This window comes from Eumetopias jubatus, unplaced genomic scaffold (assembly GCF_037043125.1).
Source record: "Eumetopias jubatus isolate StellerSeaLion01/CBP00866 unplaced genomic scaffold, mEumJub1_p1.0 scaffold_13, whole genome shotgun sequence".
Taxonomy (NCBI): domain Eukaryota; kingdom Metazoa; phylum Chordata; class Mammalia; order Carnivora; family Otariidae; genus Eumetopias; species Eumetopias jubatus.
The window spans coordinates 56,895,452-56,913,363 of NW_028274819.1; the positions used below are offsets into that span (position 1 = coordinate 56,895,452).

The 17,912-nt window shown below is 48.3% G+C and overlaps 1 protein-coding gene and 1 long non-coding RNA gene across 2 annotated transcripts in view; both read left to right on the plus strand.

The window, feature by feature from the left end:
* The first annotated feature begins 562 nt into the window (after positions 1–562).
* On the plus strand, positions 563–11,399 carry LOC148162663 (uncharacterized). Its single transcript, XR_015766672.1, has 6 exons — positions 563–646; positions 1,061–1,228; positions 1,348–1,492; positions 3,099–3,193; positions 8,099–8,210; positions 11,202–11,399. It is a non-coding gene; the product is annotated as an uncharacterized LOC148162663 (long non-coding RNA).
* A 503-nt stretch (positions 11,400–11,902) lies between these two features.
* Positions 11,903–17,912, plus strand: part of DGAT2 (diacylglycerol O-acyltransferase 2) — a 30,812-nt gene continuing 24,802 nt past the window's right edge. The window contains exon 1 of the mRNA XM_028115831.2: positions 11,903–12,163. Within this exon, the coding sequence (XP_027971632.1) occupies positions 12,124–12,163 (40 nt within the window). The 5' untranslated portion in view covers positions 11,903–12,123. The remainder of the gene's footprint in view (positions 12,164–17,912) is intronic.

A 17,912-nucleotide genomic window follows, 5' to 3' on the forward strand; every position in this document is an offset into this window, starting at 1 on the left:
GAAGAGGCAAATATATAGAGATAGAAAATAGAGGAATGGTTGCTTAGGGTTGAGAGGGATGGGGGATTGGGGAGTGAGAGCTGAAGGGTGGAGGGTTTCTTTTTTTAAAAAATTAATTGTGATAAAATACACATAACATAAAATTTACCATTGTAACCATTTTATTTATTTATTATTATTACTTTTTTAGAGAAGGTGTGGCAAAGGGAGAGGAAGAGAGAGAATCTTAAGCAGGGTCCACACCCAGCATGGAGCCCAACGTGGGCTCAGTCTCACGACCCCGAGGTCATGATCTGAGCCAAAAATCAAGAGTCAGAAGCTTAAATGACTGAGCCACCCGTGTGCCCCCCCCATTGTAGCCATTTTACAGCCTACTATTTAGTGGCATTAAGTACACCCACAGTGTTGCATAACCAACACCACTATCTAGTTCCCAGAACTTTTTCAACCCCCAAACAGAAACTCTGTGTTCTCCCTTCCCTCCAGTTGCCCTGGCAACTACAGGGTTTTGTCCCTTTTTATATAATATTTCATTTTTTTTTCTGGCTGCCCTTAACATTTACTTTCTTTTTTTCTTTATTTTTTATTATTTTTTTAAACATTTACTTTCTACTTTTGGTTTTCGGTAGTTGATCTATATATCTAGGTGTGTATGTGCTTTACATTTGTTCTGCTTGAGATTCTCTGGAATTCTTGCATCTGTGATTTGTTATCTTTCATTAAATTGGCAAAAGACTCAGCCATTATCTCTCTGAATATTTTCTCTTCCTTCCCCTCTCTCTCCTTTTTCTTTCTGAAATTCCAATTATATGCATCTTTTGACCTTCTGATACTGTCCCAGAGTTCTTGGATGCTGTGTTCTCTCCTCCCTACCCACATTCTTTTTTCTCTTTATGGTTCATTTTGGATAATTTCCACTGCCTAGATTCAAGTTCACTGGTTCTTTCCTGGTTGTTTCCAGTTTGATGCTGCTGTGCCTACTTGTGCTCTCTCTCTCTATCTCTCTGTCAAATAAATAAATAAATAATCTTTTTAAAAAAAAAAGTTTTATTTATTTTAGAGAAAGAGAGAGACGGAGTGCAAGCAGGTGGAGGGGGGCAGAGGGAGAAGGAGAGAAGCAGACTCTGCGCTGACCCTGGATCCCAATGTGGGGCTCGATCCCACAACCCAGAGATCGTGACCTGAGCAGAAACCAAATGTCCAACACTCAACCGACTGAGCCATGCAGGTAACCCCGATTCTTCTTTTTTATAGTGTTATCTCTGTGCTAAAATCCCCTATCTGTTTCTACAAGTTGTCTCTTGTCTCCTCTTGATCCTCCACTTAATAATCACAGTTATTTTAAAGTCTCTGAGAGACGACATTGTAGACCTGCACCACAAGTAATGCTGAAGGAAATTCTTTAGGCAGAGTGCATTCCACAGCAGGTGGAAACCTGGATTTACACAATGAAGACTGAAGGAAATTGTAAAACAAACAACAAAAAAAGAAGGTAAATACAAAAAGCTTTATTCTTATTTTTAATCACTTTAAAAGGTAATTGATTATCCAAAGCAAAAAGAGTCACAACATATAGAATTTATAACATCTGTAGAAATAAAGTGTATAACAAAACTAGCACACAGAATAGGAGCACGGAAATGGAAGTATACTATTATAAGGCTCGTTCACCTGTACACGAGATGGTACGTTGTTCTTCAAAGGTAGACTTAAGTTCAAGATGTATATTGTGAACCCCAAATCGACCACTAAAAACTTTTTAAGGTGTTCTAATCAATAACTCAGTAGTAGAATCTAAAGGAATTTTAATAAAATACTAAATTAATCCAAAATAAGGCTTGAAAAGAGAAAAAAGGAGATAGAGGATTAGATCTCAAAAATAGAAAACTAGTGGGGCACCTGGGTGGCTTAGCTGTTAAGCATCTGCCTTCAGCTCAGGTCATGACCCCAGGGTCCTGGGATCGAGCCCCGCATCGGGCTCCCTGCTCGGGGGGAAGCCTGCTTCTCCCTCTCCCACTCCCCCTGCTTGTGTTCTCTCTCTCATTGTGTCTCTCTCTGTCAAATAAATAAAATCTTAAAAAAAAAAAATAGAAAACTAGTGAGGTGGTACATTTAAATCCAGCCATATCGATGATTATATAAATGGTGAACGATCTTGTTAAACACCCAATTAAAAGGCAGAGATTGTCAAACGGGGTTGTTGGTTTTTTTTTTTAAGACTCAATTATATGCTGTCTATAAGACCCTCACTCTTATTTATTTATTATTTTAAGAACCTCACTTCATTGATTTATTTTTGAGGGTAGCTGACACACACTGTTGCTGGAGTTCCAGGCATACCACATAGTGACTGGACAAGTTTATACATTATGCTGTGCTCCCCACAAATGTAGCTGCCACCTGTCCCCCTACAGCACTATTACAATACCACTGACTGTATTCCTTATGGTGTGCCTTTTATTCCCGTGACTTACTCATTCCATAACTGGAAGCCGGTATCTCCCGCTCCCCTTCACCCATTTTGCCCATCTTCCCACCCCTCTGGCAACCATGTTTGTTCTTTGAATATAGAGCTCTGATTCTGCTTTTTGTTATTTATTCTTCTTTTTTTTTTTTTAGATTCCACATCTGAGTGAAATCATATGGCATTTGGCTTTCTCAGTCTGACTTATTTTACACCGTTTATAACACCCTTTAGGTCAATCCATGTTGTTGCAAATGGCACGATGTCATCCTTTTTTATGACTGAGTAATAATAGTCCATTGATTATATATACCACATCTTCCTTATCCATTTGTTTATTGGTGGACACTTAGGTTGCTTCCATATCTTGGCTACTGTTAATGCTGCAATAAACATAGGGTTGCATGTATCTTTTCAAATTAGTGTTTTCATATTCTTTGGGTAAATACCCAGTAGTGCAATGATTTGATCATATAGTATTTTTATTTTTAATTTTTGAGGAACCTCCATACTGTTTTCCACAGTGGCTATATCAATTTACAGTCCCACCAACAGTATACATGGGTTCCTTTTTCTCCACATCCTCACCAACACTTGTTATTTCTTGTCTTTTTTATTTTAACCTTTCTGACAGGTGGAAGGTGATATCTTATTGTGGTTTTGATTTGCATTCCCCTGATGATGAGTGATGTTGGGCATCTTTTCAAGTGTCTGTTGACCATCTGTATGGTAAGGACTTCACTTTAAATATAAAAACATATAGGTTAAAAAGGGATGGAATAAGTTATACCATGCAAACACTAATCAAACACTAATCAAAAGAAAGTTGGTGGCTATATTAATATCAGGCAAAGTAGATTTCAGAACAAGGAATATTACCAGAAATAGTAGACAGAAAATCACAAGGATTTAGAAAACCCAAATAACAATATCAAACAGCTTGACCTGATCTTTACAGAACACTCTACACAACATCAGCAGAATAAACACTCATTTCCAATGTACATTAAAGATTTGGGGGGAGAAAAAGAGATTTGCCAAGACAGACCATTTTACCATATTCTGCCCCTGAAAAAAACCTCGACACCTTAAAAGAATTAGAATCACATGAAGTATGTTTTCTAATAAAAATGGAATCCAATTATTAATCAATAACAAAAAGATATCTGAAAAGGTCCCCAAATATTTGGAAACAACACACTTCTAAATAAACAATGGATCAAGAAGAAAGTACAAAGGAAATTTTAAAAATATTTTGAACTGAATGGAAATGAAAACACAACATATCAAAATTTATGGCATGTAGCTAGAGTAGTTCATAAAGGGAAATTTATAGCATTAAATACTTATGTTAGCAAACAAGAAAGGCTTGGAATCAATAATCTAAGCTTAAGAAAAAAATTATATTCAAAGCAAGCCAAAGGAAGGAAATAATAAAGAGCAGAAATAATGAAATTGAAAACAGAGAAAATATCTGAAACCAAAGATTGTTATTGGAAAAATAAATAAGATCAATAAACCTCTAGTCAAACTGGTCAAGAGAAAAAGATAAAGAAAAAATTGCCAATATTAAGAATGAAAAAGAGACATCACTACAGATCCTGTAAATATTAAAAGGACAATGAGTAAATATTATGAACAACTGTGTGCCAGTATATTTGATATCTCAGTTGAGATGTCCTGATGGAGTAACCAAGCCATTTCTACCCCTATCTGTGCCTGGCATAATCCGGAGCCTTGTGTAGACAAGAAGGGAATTTCAGACCACAGAATGTCCAAACTGCTGTAGAGAACAATCCTCCAAGCTCAAAGCATTAGCCTGGCAGAGGCCACACTGGGCTAGCTGCCCTGGTTCAAATTCCCCTGAATTTATTTTCAGGCCTGAACCTCTTTCTCAACACTGGGTACACGGGAAGGGACAACCATGACTGAATTCTGGGGATTGCCCAATGGCAGTGCTGGAAAACCCCCAGATTTTGTCTAACCTTCCTGCCCAAGCCACCTCCACAGCACCATCCCAATACAGGACTGAAGGGGTAGCTCAGCTTCTCTCTTTCTCCCTCTCTCCCTTCCTCCCTTTGTCCCTTCCATCCAGGCCCAGGTGAATTAGAACAAGTGAGGGCTTTGGCATCAGATCAATTAGGATACCAGACTCAGCCCTTTTTCTCACTATCACCTCTCTAAGCCTCAGTTTCTTCATTTTTATTTTAAGCTTGCTGTGAACTCATATCTTCAGGGTTCTGAAGGTTGCATATTCAGTGTTATACACAAGGACAGGGCTAAATTCATTTCAATCTCTGGTCTCTTCACTAAAAGGCCCCTTCCCTGAAAACTCCAATGAGGACTGTACTTCCTCTTGTCAATTTGACCTTGAACTTCAAAAGTTCCAGGAGGGTTGGGACTGGGTCTGATTTCTCCTCACCATTATATCTCTAATACCTGCACAGTTCTGGCAAAGAGTATGTACGTGAAAAATGTATTGAATGAATGAATAAATGAATGAATGAATGATGACAAAATTTATTCTGGGTGACATGAGATGTAATACAGAATCCCACACTGTATTTTCCAGGTCCCAAGAGTGCATGTGATTGCAGAAGCAGGGAGTGGGCAATGAAATGAATAAGATCCACTCCTTACCCTTGAGGAAGTCGATACATTCTTTTCTGATGTCTTCACTATACCAGTCTCATGCTAGGTGCTGGGATCTTTGAATCAGCTTTGTCTTTGCCTACAGTCAGATGGGAGAGGGAGGAATCTAGACAGATAAATTATACAAACTGTTTCTCCAAAATGTAGGCTTCTCCAAACTATGTACTTCTCCAAGCTGTGAACCTCCAGAAGGCAGGACCCTGCCCTATATACCTCCATATTCCTAGCCCAGGTCCCAGTGTTAAAGTTCAAGTGAAAGTTAAACAAACAACAGCAACAACAACAACAACAACAAAAAGTGTGTTTGGTTGTAGAGAAGGCTTCTTGGAGGAAGATGTATAAAGATAGGAAGGATGGGCAGGGTGCAGAAAAGGAGACACTCTTCAGTTCAAGAAGGGAGAAGGGCACCTCGGTTCCAGAGCACAGTGTGAGCAAAGATCCAGAGGGGGAAAGCACATTCAAGGACACAGCAAGTGACCTGTTGTGACCAGAGAGCTGAATCCATATCAGAGAGAGGCATGAAGGAAGGCTGGAGAGGGTAGTAGGGGCAGGATCACATGAGACTTTGAATGCCAAGTTAAGGAGCTTGGGTCTTATCCTAAAGCTATGGGAGCCACAGGTGAGAATGGTTGGATTGCGTGTTCCAAAAATCATGCTGGGGGTCAGCGTGGAACGCAAGGATGGAGACAGGGGACCAGTGAAGAGGCCAGTATGGCTGTCCCTGCAAAGGAAGGTGGCATGGCCCAGCAGAGATGGAGAGCACTTTGTTGTGCTTATTGAGAGTGGAGGTGTGTGTGTGTATGTTTTTAGATATGCATTCTTCCACAGAGGGTCAGCCTGATCAAAAATTTCAACCCTACTCCGTTTCACAACCCATCATACCCAAAGCCTGGGGGAGGCCAAAGATACTAAAGAGGCTGAAACACATCTATCCAGTGCCTCACTTTATATTTCTTTTAAGGAGAGATTCAACACTCTTCTGCAGGCTTTTAGGTTGGTTATCTCATCTAAATCTAATGTTAGTCTTGGTTATCTCATATAAAATATGTTTTCCTGTCCTTCTTTGTGTCTCCTTCATGCCTTGTGTCAAAATCCTTGTATAGGTTGCTGACTGAAAAAACTCCACAAGGCCAGGCTGGGAATGGAGCCTAGAGTCACCAGGACCCCTCACTCTAGGATGAGCTTCTGTTTGAGACAGCTATTCCTCCCTAGCAGGGCCCATGAGTGCCTGCTGGTCACCCTGCACACTCAAGAACTATGCTGAGCGCCATGGGCCTGCACCTAGGCCAGCTTGGGAACCTAGTAAGGCCATCGGAAAGGGAACTGGTACTTTAATACCACTCCCTCTAGGTGACTCAGCAATAGTTCCTGATAACCAATGCCTCCTTCTCTCAAGGGACACCAAACAGCTTTTTAAAATAGGCAGTATATTCCGTTGACCCGAGAAAGGGCCAGGATTTTGCAGCTACTCTAAAGCCTAGGCTCTGGAACCAGACTACATCAGTTTAAATCCTGGCTCTGCCACTTCTTAGCTGTGTGGCCCTGGACAATTTTTTTTTTTAAAGATTTTATTTATTTATTTATTTGAGAGACAGAGAGAATGAGAGATAGAGAGCATGAGAGGGAAGAGGGTCAGAGTGAGAAGCAGACTCCCCGCCAAGCAGGGAGCCTGATGCGGGACTCGATCCCGGGACTCCAGGATCAGGACCTGAGCCGAAGGCAGTCGCTTAACCAGCTGAGCCACCCAGGCGCCCCCTGGACAATTTTTTTTTTAACCCCTTTGTGCCTAAATTTCTTCATCCATAAAATGGGGCTAATTATAGTAGTGTTTACTCCGTAGGGCTGTCATGAGGCTGAAACAAATCCACACATGTAAAGTAGCTAGAATAGTAACTGGTGGTGAGTAAATGCTCATTCAAGTTTAGCACTGGTTACTACCTGCTGTAGTTCATGAAACCTGCCTCTTGTCTTTTTGGAAAAATCTAAACCACTCCAGCCCGCTCCAGTCTCCCAGTGCTTCTTTAGCTGAACATGATCCTCACACACGTTTCTAGTCTCCTTTGACTGGGCCTCTGCTTCTTCCAGGACCCTTGGTCACGCTGAGGTGCCTGTTTGTTTTCTCTAGTGCCCTCCGGTTTCGCTGGTTTCTCTGGGTATTTCACTCTCCCCTCCTCCATTATGTTCATTCATAGGCTTTCGGACAGGTTGCCCCATTTCCAGGTAAACCTGTCCTCCCAATTCTTAGTGTCAATCATAGTACTTCTATTGATAACATTTGTCTGATACTATATGCTAGGCTCTGTGCTGGGCACTTTATGTTCATTATTTTAGTCCTTACCATCCTAGGAAGGAGGTACTTTTATTCCCATTTGGATGGAGTGCAGGGAAACTGGGGCCCAAACACAGTAAGCGACATTAACAGGTGGCATTATTATAGTTACTCTAAAAACGATCCATTAGCAGACCTGCTCAGTGAGATGGATGTGACCAGGTCCCAGCTCTCTAAGAGCCGCACTTTGCTCCTGGTGCGGGGAACATGAGCCTTGCCATCCTCGGTGGGTCAAGTCCCTTGTCCCAGCACTCCCTACTCTGCACTGAGTTTCCAGCTGCATTCCCAGAGCCCTGGAGACTGGAGTGTGGGGGCTGCCCAAGTGAGAAGATGACCATGTGGAATCCTGGGGCCACCCTTGCCGAACCAGAGCGGCCCCGTCGTCTGTTGTCACCTCATGGGCTTCTGAACAAGGCTGGATTTGAAGAAAAGGTTGCACTGCTAAAGAAAGCTGAGAAAACAACTGCTGAATAGTAATGGTCTTTTTAAAAACATAATTGAGATACATCATTAGTTTCAGGTGTACAAGATGATCTGCTATATGTATATATTGCAAAACGATCACCACAGTAAGTCTAGTTAACATACATCCTCACATATAGTCATGGTTTTTTTTTTTGTTTTTGTTTTAACATGTCTGCTTTTTCCCTCAGCATGCAGGCTCCTGGAGAGCAGGGACGGCATCCTGGGCCAGCACTGGGCTAGGAGGGTCTCGGCAAAGGTGGGCCAGACCGAATGCACCAGGAGCTCTCTGTGCAAAATAAGGTTTGCCCCCTTTTCCTGCAGGGTGACGGTCTTAGGGGAAATTGAGTAAGAACCTTGCAGACAGAATGATGCAAGGGGAACTTTCAGTACACATTGCAACAGAGCATTTTAAAATGGGGCTGGGGTTGTGCTGATGGCTTGTTCCCAAGGGTCTCAGCCCTGCTCCTCTCCAGCTGGCCAGACCTGTCACATAAGTTACGGCCAAAGGCTACTACCCATTCCCCCCAATGCCTGGCCTTAGAGCTGGGAGGTTTGAAACCTGAAGTCATCTTCGATCACCCCTGTGGGCCTTGAGCCCTATGTCCATGTCACCAAAACCTGGAAATTCTAAGACCTCAGCTTTTCTTCAACCTTCTTTTTCTTACCTTTGGCTCTGCTATCACTTTAGTGCGGGCTGTGTTATCTTCATCTCTACGTTCCCTCCCTCCCTTCCCTTCTTCCATCCAGTATTACCCAAATCCCTCCCGTGGGCCAGGCCCAGCATTGGGCACTGGGACCCAGAGAGCCCTCTGATTCCACCTTTACCCTCAAGTAGCCTCTCCTGGGCAGGACAGCTTTGTAAACATTAAGAGTAGAGGCGCTCTGACAGAGAGAAGCCGGAGATCTGATGGGCACACAGAGCTGAGAGAGGGTCCTCCTAGGGGCCACGTGCTGTGTACCTTCCATTTACTGTCCTAGGCCCACTCTCTACCTTTCTCTATCCTGCTCACTTCCTCAGTTCTCTGTATGAACTACGTTATTGGGCTTCCTTACCCTCTGGCCAATGGGAAGCCCGGCAGAAGACTGGAGGGAGGGACAGAGTGTGACTCTGCCAGGTCACCATGGGTGGTCTGTTCCCCTCTGCTTGGCTTCCTCCCTTTGGACCTTCAGGCCGCACACCCCCCCCCCCCCCCGTGTTACTAGCCTTGGAGTACTGCACCACCCCTTGAGTTTTCTCTATATCCTGCCTATATTTTTGCAAAGTTTTTGTATTAAAGTTGCCTCAAGTTACCCAATTCCGGAGATGTTGTCTCCCTCAGGGACCCTGGCTGATACAGGCCATAGGTAATCAAGAAGGATGCTACGGAGGTGACAGCTGAACGTGTTCTTGTTTGGACAATGATCTTTCTAGAGCACAAAACTGATCATATGTCACCCCTGCTAATACCCTTTATAGCTCCCCATTGCTCTGAGGATAAAGTCCAGACCCCTTAGCCTGGTACCTAAGACTATACACCATCTGGCTCTTGATGACCAAGCAGCATGTGGTAAAGTCACTCAGAAGGAGGACACTTGGGGGCTTGGAGGGAAGGGAAGCAGTCCCAGTAAGGGTGCCAAGCAAATTCCTGGATGAGGAAGGAGGAGGTAGGTGAGCTTCTGGACCACAAGGCCATGCCAGGCTCTCCTGACCCACCCTTTGGGTGAGCTGAGCATTGGGAATGAGTTTGACCCAGACAAGCCCTAGGCTTGGGCATGAGAACTGGTTCAAACCCCAGCCTCACCACTGACATCTGGCAAGCTCTTTGACTCTCTGAACCTCAGTTTTCCCAACTACAAAATGGGAATAATCTCTCAGGGCTATGGCGGAAGTTTAAAGGAGGGAATGAATGGGAATTTGCTCTTGTCAAGTAGTTCCAGTATTGGGGCCTGTTCCTCTCCCCAACCTTGTGAGTCAGGGAAGGCACATGGGCTGAAAGTTCAGGAAGGCTTGAATGTCAATCCCAGCTTTACTACTTCCTCACTTTGTAATCCTTGGCAAATCACTTTGCCTCTCTGTACCTCCCTTGCAAAGTGCGGTGATAATCACCCCTTGCAGGGCAGCTGTGAGGATTGGGTACGTGCACACAGAATAGAGCCTGGCATAGAGCAGGGTACTTGGTAAATGTTTATGTTTGCTTTTTGCCCCGGGCCTCTCTTAAGACAAGTGAGCTCTCTGCCTTGTGGGCTGGCCACGTGCAGAAGGGCCAAGGCTGCTGTCATGGTAAGGAGTCTCAGGTGTGCAAGTGTCCAACCCCCACAAACTACAAAGCAGCACCTGTAATTCCCAATAGCAACACAACACTGGCGACCGGGGGCGGGGGCGGTGGGACATGCCATCTTTGGTGAAGCCCACCCCGGTCAACTCCTGCTTGGCAGCTTGACTTGGCCTCTCTATCCCTGGTTTGGTCAAAGCACCCAGGGGCTGGATAGGGAGAAGATAAAGAAAATGTGGCTCGGGTCCCAGAGCCATCCTGCTCACGTACCTGCAGGAGGAACAGGGCAGACCATTAAAGCCGGGAATGTAGGGACGTTGGGAGGTGAGGGGAGGGGGCCAGGAGAAGTCAGTGCCTAGTGTGAGTCCCCCCTGCTCTCTCCTCATGCAGGAGACCACAGTCCCAGGACAAAGAAAGCTGCCATGTATGTGTGAAGGGTCAAACTGAAGCCACATGTTATTGCCCTAGTCCTCAAGCCCCACCTCCCTACCAGCAACCCACCTGCTCTTTCTAACCCTCCAATCTAATCAAGGTGCCCTGCTCTTCACACCCCTCCTTTGGTCCATCCCCCAGGGGATGAAGTCCAAGTTTCTCCGCAGGATTACAAGGCCCTTCAGATCTGGTCCCTGTCCATCTGTGCAGCCTTGTTCTCTACTCCTCCCCTGCCTGCATCCCTCTTCCAGCCACTCCAGGGTGCTCTGGGGTCTCACCTCCAGGCCTTCACCCATGCTGTGGCCTCTGCCTGAATGCCCTTCTCCTTCCTCTCAGCCTGGCGGAAATGTACTGATCATCCCCGGTCCAGTGGCAAATGCCATCTCCTCTTAACCTTCCCAGTTTAAGACATCATGTCTGTCCTTCTGCCTTGCGCCCACAGACTCCATCTGCAAAACCACTCATCAATGGGCAAGGAACATAATTTTGAAAAATGTGCCTGGCACTATGCTAGGCTTTTGTTTTGTTTTGTTTTGTATCTTAGCTCATTTAGTTTTCAAAGCATTTCACACAAATGATGATGGTTATTATTATTCCCATTTTACAGATACGGAAACAGAGGTTCAAGGAAGGCAGGGCCAGAATCAGACTCCAGCTCTGAGTGCAAAGCTGCTGTGCATAAACCCCTCCGGGAAGTGCGTCCAGCCCCAGCGGAGGCAGGGGCCTCTCTCCTCTGATTCCTGTCCCGGCACTGCCAACAGCATCTGTGTGTGGCTGTCTCCTGCGTCCTGGACCCTCACCCCTCAACCACGTGAGCACCCCACGGGCAGGGACGGGGGGGCTGGCTGAGCTGGGTCCGCGGCACTTAGTGGAGAGATGCTCTGTGGGCTTTCTTGATAACCAGACGGAAAGGTAGAGGCAGCTTGGGAGCCCAGGCCTACCCTAACGAATCCCGGCACCAGCGACCCGAGGCGGGACCTTAGCATCTTAGCCAAGCGCAGGCCCCGCTGCGGGCAGACACACCCGCTAAGGCTCTCCGCCGGCTGCACGTGCTCTGCATCCGGGCCCAGGAGCCACGGGCCCCCGGCGGGCAGCGGCCGAGGGCGCGGGGGGAGCAGCGGCCCGGCCCCGGCGCGCGTCCCGCGGGGAGCCCCGGAGCCCGCGCCCGCCCGCCCCGCCCGCGCCGCCCGGCGCTCGGGCTCCCGTGGGGGACGAGGGGCGGGCGGGGTGGAACGGCCGGCCCCGCCCCAGCCCGCGTCGGGCCGCCGGGTTGTGAGGTGATAAAGCGCCGCGCTGCGAGCGCCGAGCGCAGTGGCCGCCGCCGACGGCCCGCTTTCGGCTGCTGCTCGCGCCGCGACGGGCGGTGCGCCTCCAGCTCCCCGCGCCGTAGCCGCCCCAGCGTCAGCGCCGTCCCCCCAACCCCGGCCCCCGAGCTCGGCGCGAAGCCCTGGCCCCGGCGGCCGGGGCATGGGCCAGGGGTGCGGGGCGAGCCGGCTTCCCGCGGGGCCGTGAGCTGCAGCGGCTTCAGCATGAAGACTCTCATAGCCGCCTACTCCGGGGTCCTGCGAGGTGAGCGGGGGCCCGGGCTGCCCCGCTGGGGGTGGGGGGCGGCGGTGGGCCGGGGCGCAGGGGTGGGGGGTTCTGCAGGGCCTCCGCGGCTTTCATCCCGGGCTGGGAAGCCGCAGGGGGTTTTCGCGAAAGGACGTGACAGGGCTCTAAGGCAGGCAGGAGTGTGTTCTTACAACGAGGGTACGAGGGTACGTTGCTGGAGAACTGGCCAGCGTGCAGGTTGAGGTCCCAAGCCCTTTCTTTTCTTTTCTGAAAGCGTGCCCCACGCCGCGCATCTAGGTCTGGGAAGAGGGAAGGATCCTGGGGACCTCGGCAGATGCAGGCAGCGTCGTAGTCAAGGCTGAGTTCATGCTCCACTCTGGCACTTGATCCGTTTTTGTCACCTCTGTTACATCGCTTTCCTTCCCCCAGCTTGTTTTCCCCATCTGTTAGATGAGGTTGATATTTAACAAGCCCTCCCCAACCCAGAGCAAGGGGGGGTAGTGGCCCCTGGCAGTTCCCTCCCCTCTCTTCTCACCAGGTGGAGCCAAGCCCTGAGAGACTGGATGGGGCAGAGTGGCAGGGTTTTGCAATCCCCTGAAACAGCCACCAGCCGGGAACATGCCTGGCTGGGACAGGTGTGCCCACACAGTACTCTGCCCTCCTCCCATCCTCGAGCCCAGGCTCAGGGGGCCCACGCGGCAGCAGCTCAGCGCCACACCCTTAGAAGGTGGGGCGGAAGACCCCAGGTGCCCTCCATGTGGCCCAGGCCCCTCTTCCACCAGTGTGGAACTGAGGCCCTTGGTGAATATACAGATATTCACTTATAGTTGGAGGAATTGATGGGAAGAGGCATGACCTTCTTGAGGTTTCCTTGACAGATGCCTTGGCCAAGGGAGACCCTGGGAAGTCAGTCACAGCTGTGCTAGGTTTGTGTGTGTCTTGAAGTTTCCCTCCCTCCTTCTCAGTCTTTATTCTGCTTGCTGAACCTCTCTTATCATTTTTTCTTCAGTAACTGACAGTCGCCTACTCTACCCACCTTCATTATAAAAATAAAACACTGATTATTGGAATTTTGAAAAATAGAGAAAAACAGGAAGAAAATAACAATTGCTGGGTCCTCAACTATCCAAAAATAGCCTCCTAGTGCTGTGTTAGTATATGTCTTTCAATTTTATTTATTCGCATTATATAAAGTTGAGGTCATGCTACAGCTATAGTTCCGAATCCTGGTTTCTCTGAGGATTTCCTCTCTTGCTCAGAATCACTTATAATGTTCTAGTGGCTGCCAAGTAACCACCGTGGAGCTGTATCACAGTTTAACTGGGTCCTGGGCATTGGCATTGCCCTTGGAGTGCTGCTCATTGCCCTTGGAGAGATATCGAGCTGCTGTTGCCATTTTGGAGGCAAGCAGCCTGAGCTGCCCCATGTATCCGGCCCAATAGCCTACGACAGCCTCCTCTCTCACTTAAGAGTGCTTTTCTGTTCATTGTACCCTTTGATGCCCATAACAAGGGAAGGAAGGGACTCACCCATGTTCATGCTTTTAAATATGCTTTTGTCTTCAGGGAACAGGATAGGGATGCTCTCTGCGGTAGTCCTTCCCGGAGATCCCCTTCCCTCGCCTCTGATGTCCGCAGGCTGTGAGCTCTATCTTTCAGGAGCTGTTGACTCTCATGTTTTTGACCTCTAGTTTGTATTTCAGGACTTTTAGTGAATGATTTTGACCAAGTCACTTAATATCCTATCAGGAGCATTTCCCGATGTTGTTTTCAGATCTTAAGAACTTTTTGTTTCCTTTTTTTTTTTTTTAAGATTTTATTTATTTATTTGACAGAGAGAGACAGCGAGCGAGGGAACACAAGCAGGGGGAGCGGGAGAGGGAGAAGCAGGCTTCCTGCGGAGCAGGGAGCCCGACGCGGGGCTCCATCCCAGGACCGTGGGATCATGACCTGAGCCACCCAGGCGCCCCTCTTTTTTTTTTTTTTTTTTTAACTGGCTGCAAGGAATTCCATCATGGGCTGGTATGAAATGCAAACCAGTCACGTGTCAGCTCTCTGGATCTACTTTGACGAAAGACTGGGTGGGGTAGGGGAGGGTGCTGAAGCAGATTTTATGTTATCTAGACATCTCCATTAGACCGGCTTCTTACATCCTTGGTCTTTGAAGACACTCCTCAGTGGCCTGGTTTGTCTCTGTGGATAAGTGTCCACTGTTGCGAGGTGGTGAACACCTTGTCAGTGGCAATATTCAAAGGAGAGACCATGGATTCTGTGAAAGGAAGTCCTGTGTTGGGTGAGAGATTGAAATAGATACCTTGGTGACTGGTTTCTTGGCCAAAAGAGAAAGCCAGCTGTGGGAGCATGGCTATGGCTAGGTGGGTGTCTGCTGGGGGAGGTGGGAGTCTGTGTTGGTAACTTCTGATCTCTGAAGGACTATCCTATGCCTGGGGTGGAGGCTGCAGAGTTAGTCACGTTTGCATCTCTGCCTTTGCCCCTGGACCAGAGGCTCTTCAGGTCAGAGCCCTCTGACGCCTGCCTAGATCCTCCGGGTTTAGCACAAGACCCAGAACAAAATGATGGCAACTCTAGTAAAATTCTGAGCTGATTCATTGGTTCTCTGTGTCTCCAAAAAACAAGGGGTGGGATTACAGAAGGCAGGTTTTGATGTAATGGAGAAATCCTGGAGTGGGTAGGGATGGAGCTCCCCATTACTGGAGGTATACAAGCAGGAGCTTGGTAGGGAGTGAAACTTAAGAGGCTAGATTGTTGGGAAACTCTGGAACTGTGGGGTGATAGTCACCTAACCCCGTCCTAAATCATAGGATAGAAATGTCACTCTCCTGTTCCCTGTCTCCCTTCCCCTGCATCCTTTCCCTACCTGCACAGAGGCCACTTTGGGGTTATCTCTGCTACCAACGGTTCTTCTGTGCTGTAAAAGGAGGGCCGAGAGTAATATTTGATTGGCAGGCTGGGTGACTCAGTAGCCAATGTGGAAATCCTGCCTCACCCCAGCCTCCCACCTCAAATTTAGCAGCAATTAGTCATAAAATCATAGCTATCTGTTAGTGCTGGGTCAGGCCCAGCTGCCATGTTACCTAGGGAGCACTGAGGGCCCCAGAGAGAAGGGACTGGTTCAGAGTTATCAAAGCCAGGGTCAGAACCCAGATCCATCTCCTAGTCTGTGGCTTGCCTCCTTAACCAAGAGAGGGGGTGAAGGGCTGAGCACAGGGCTCTGGCTATTGTAGACACTCAGCGACTTACTCTGAATGAGTAGAGGTTGCTCCCAGTCTCCAGGATGGGATGGTAGATCACTCCTTCCCAAGCTTTTTTGCAGAAGCTCTCCCAGCTGCCCTGATGGGTAGAGACACCACCCCAGAGCTCTGCTGCCAGGTGATGAACTACCAGTTTCCCCTCATCATGGGTCAGACCTTCCAAACTCTTCCAGGAGGCCATGAAGCCCCCGCCATGAGCAGCCCCCACCACCTCACAACCTCATCTCCTGCCATGCTGTGCTCTAGAACTGCCACTGGTCTTCCTGTTCCTCCAGCGAATATTGCCACCAGTTCTGTCCTACCTTGGGCCCTTTGCACATGCTGTCCCTCTGTCCAGATCTTCACATGGCTACTTTGGATCCTTCAGTCTCCTTTCAGAGACCTTTTCTGACCGTGCCATGTGTAGAACTGCCCCCTAATTGCCACATCTTGTTTTATTGTTTATAGCCCTTCTCATAAACATAAACATAAATAAATAATAATTTATTTATTAAATTATCATGTGGCCTTACCTGTTTAGTAATTGTCTTTCCCATAAGATTGTCAGCCCCTTGGGAGCAGGGACCTTGTCGTTCTCAGTGCTATGTCCCTGGTATCTCGTATAATGTATGGCATGTAGTAGGTGCTCGGTAAATATTTGTTGAATGAGTGAATCATTAATGGAACCTCAGCCCTCCTGAGAGCTGTCCTGTTCCTCTTGGGAGGAAGTCCTGCTTTTAGCTTCAGTGTGATTCCTCAGTCCTTCCTCAGGCCTCCTCTGTGCCTGCTTGTGCTGGGTGGCGGGGCTGCAGCTCTTCCCTGCTGCAGAGACACCCTCCATCTCGTGAGGGTCTGGCTCCCAGGCAGAGTGCCGAGTGGGGGGGGCGCTGGGCTCTCCGTGGTCCCCCTCATCACTTCCAGAGCTTTAGAAGCCAGAGAGCCAGGATGGCAGCCCTCCCTTCCCTCTGGGACATGGCTGGGTGGCTCACTTACCCTCTGGGAATCTCACTCCCCCATATGGAAAACCGGATCGGAAATCTCAAACTCTCAAGAATGTGAGGGTTTGAGCGAACATGCATGGAAAGTGCTTTATAAACTAACTTGTGACACTCAAGTTCATCCTTGTCGTTCATCCTGTGTGACACACGCAAGCAGGCTCCCAACACTGTGGAGAGTGGCGGCCTCCGCTCTGATGCATCCAGGAAGGCTTTGCCGTGATGGGGACTTGGGGTGTGGGCCTTTTGGTTTGCTGCTGGAGCACTTTCTGTGTGTTAGGCTCTGTACTGCCCCTGGGTCGATCCGCCCTGGTCCCTGCCTTTGAGGGGGATGTACACAGTGCCAGGGAAGGAAGCATGGGGAGCTGTGGAGGCCTGAAGGTGAACGTGGGACAGCTCAATCATCTTGGTTGGGGTCAGGGAAGGCTTTCTGGAAGAGGCAGCATTCAATCTGGATACTGAAAGATGAATAGGTATTAGCAAGGCAGGTGAGAACATTCAGGTACGGGGAACAGTATCAACAGAGGCATGAGATTTGGGTGGGATGGGCAGTTTGCCTACAGGGCCCCTGAGCGATGAACGTGGGCTGAGGCCCTGGTGTGCCGAGAGGCAGAGACAAGGGAGACAGAGGATGCCATATCCAGGCCCTGGGTGGCTCACCTGTAATCATTGGCAGGGGGATGGGGATTGGGGGCTCCTAAGAAAGGTGCACTGAGAGCTTCTTGGCCTCCACCATTTCTAGGGTCTCCCTGGGATGGAGCTGCTGTTGGCAGAGCTGAGGGCCTGGGGCTAGGAGTCAGATCTGGGGTGTGTCGAGCCCCTGTGCCATCCCTGAACTGCTCTGTAACCTCGGAAACCACTGCCCCTTCTTTCCTCTCAGTCTCCTCATCTGTAAAATGGGCAACAGCATGATAGGAGTAGCTGCCCAGGTTATGGTGCAGACCCAAGGAAGCTAAACCCACAAACCCTTTGGGCAAATCAATAGACGCAGGAAACATGAATTCCTTTTATTAGTAGAGCAGATTTAAGAGTCCGGAGTAAAGGGCCAGGAGCCTAACTGCATCTCCTTCCCATGTAACCTTGGCAAGACCCTGCCCTCTTGGGATGTCAGCCCAAGGAGAGGAGAGCTGGAAGAGCTGGTCCTCTCGGGTTCATTCCAGCTCTGCTGCCGAAATGGGATGTCAGTCCTGTCCCTGACTGCCCTGGGAACCTGGGGCCCAACCTCTTCCTCATTCCCGTTCTCTGCTTATCTTCGTGAAAATGGGCTCATGTCCTGCTTGGGGCCCAGGTGAGTACCCCAGAAGAGCCTAGCTCCCCACACTTGCTCATGGATTATGATAAGGGTCTATTTGGAGACTCCTCGGTGACATACCCACAAGCTGGTGGTGTTGCCATGGCAACTCCTCCTACTTCAGTAGCTATTTTTTAATGTGCCAGAATGTGGGGGTGGGGAAAGTGGGCCATTGGGGTCCTCAGCAATCACCTCCAGGGTTCGGGAGTCTGAGACGAAAAGAGGGAAGGG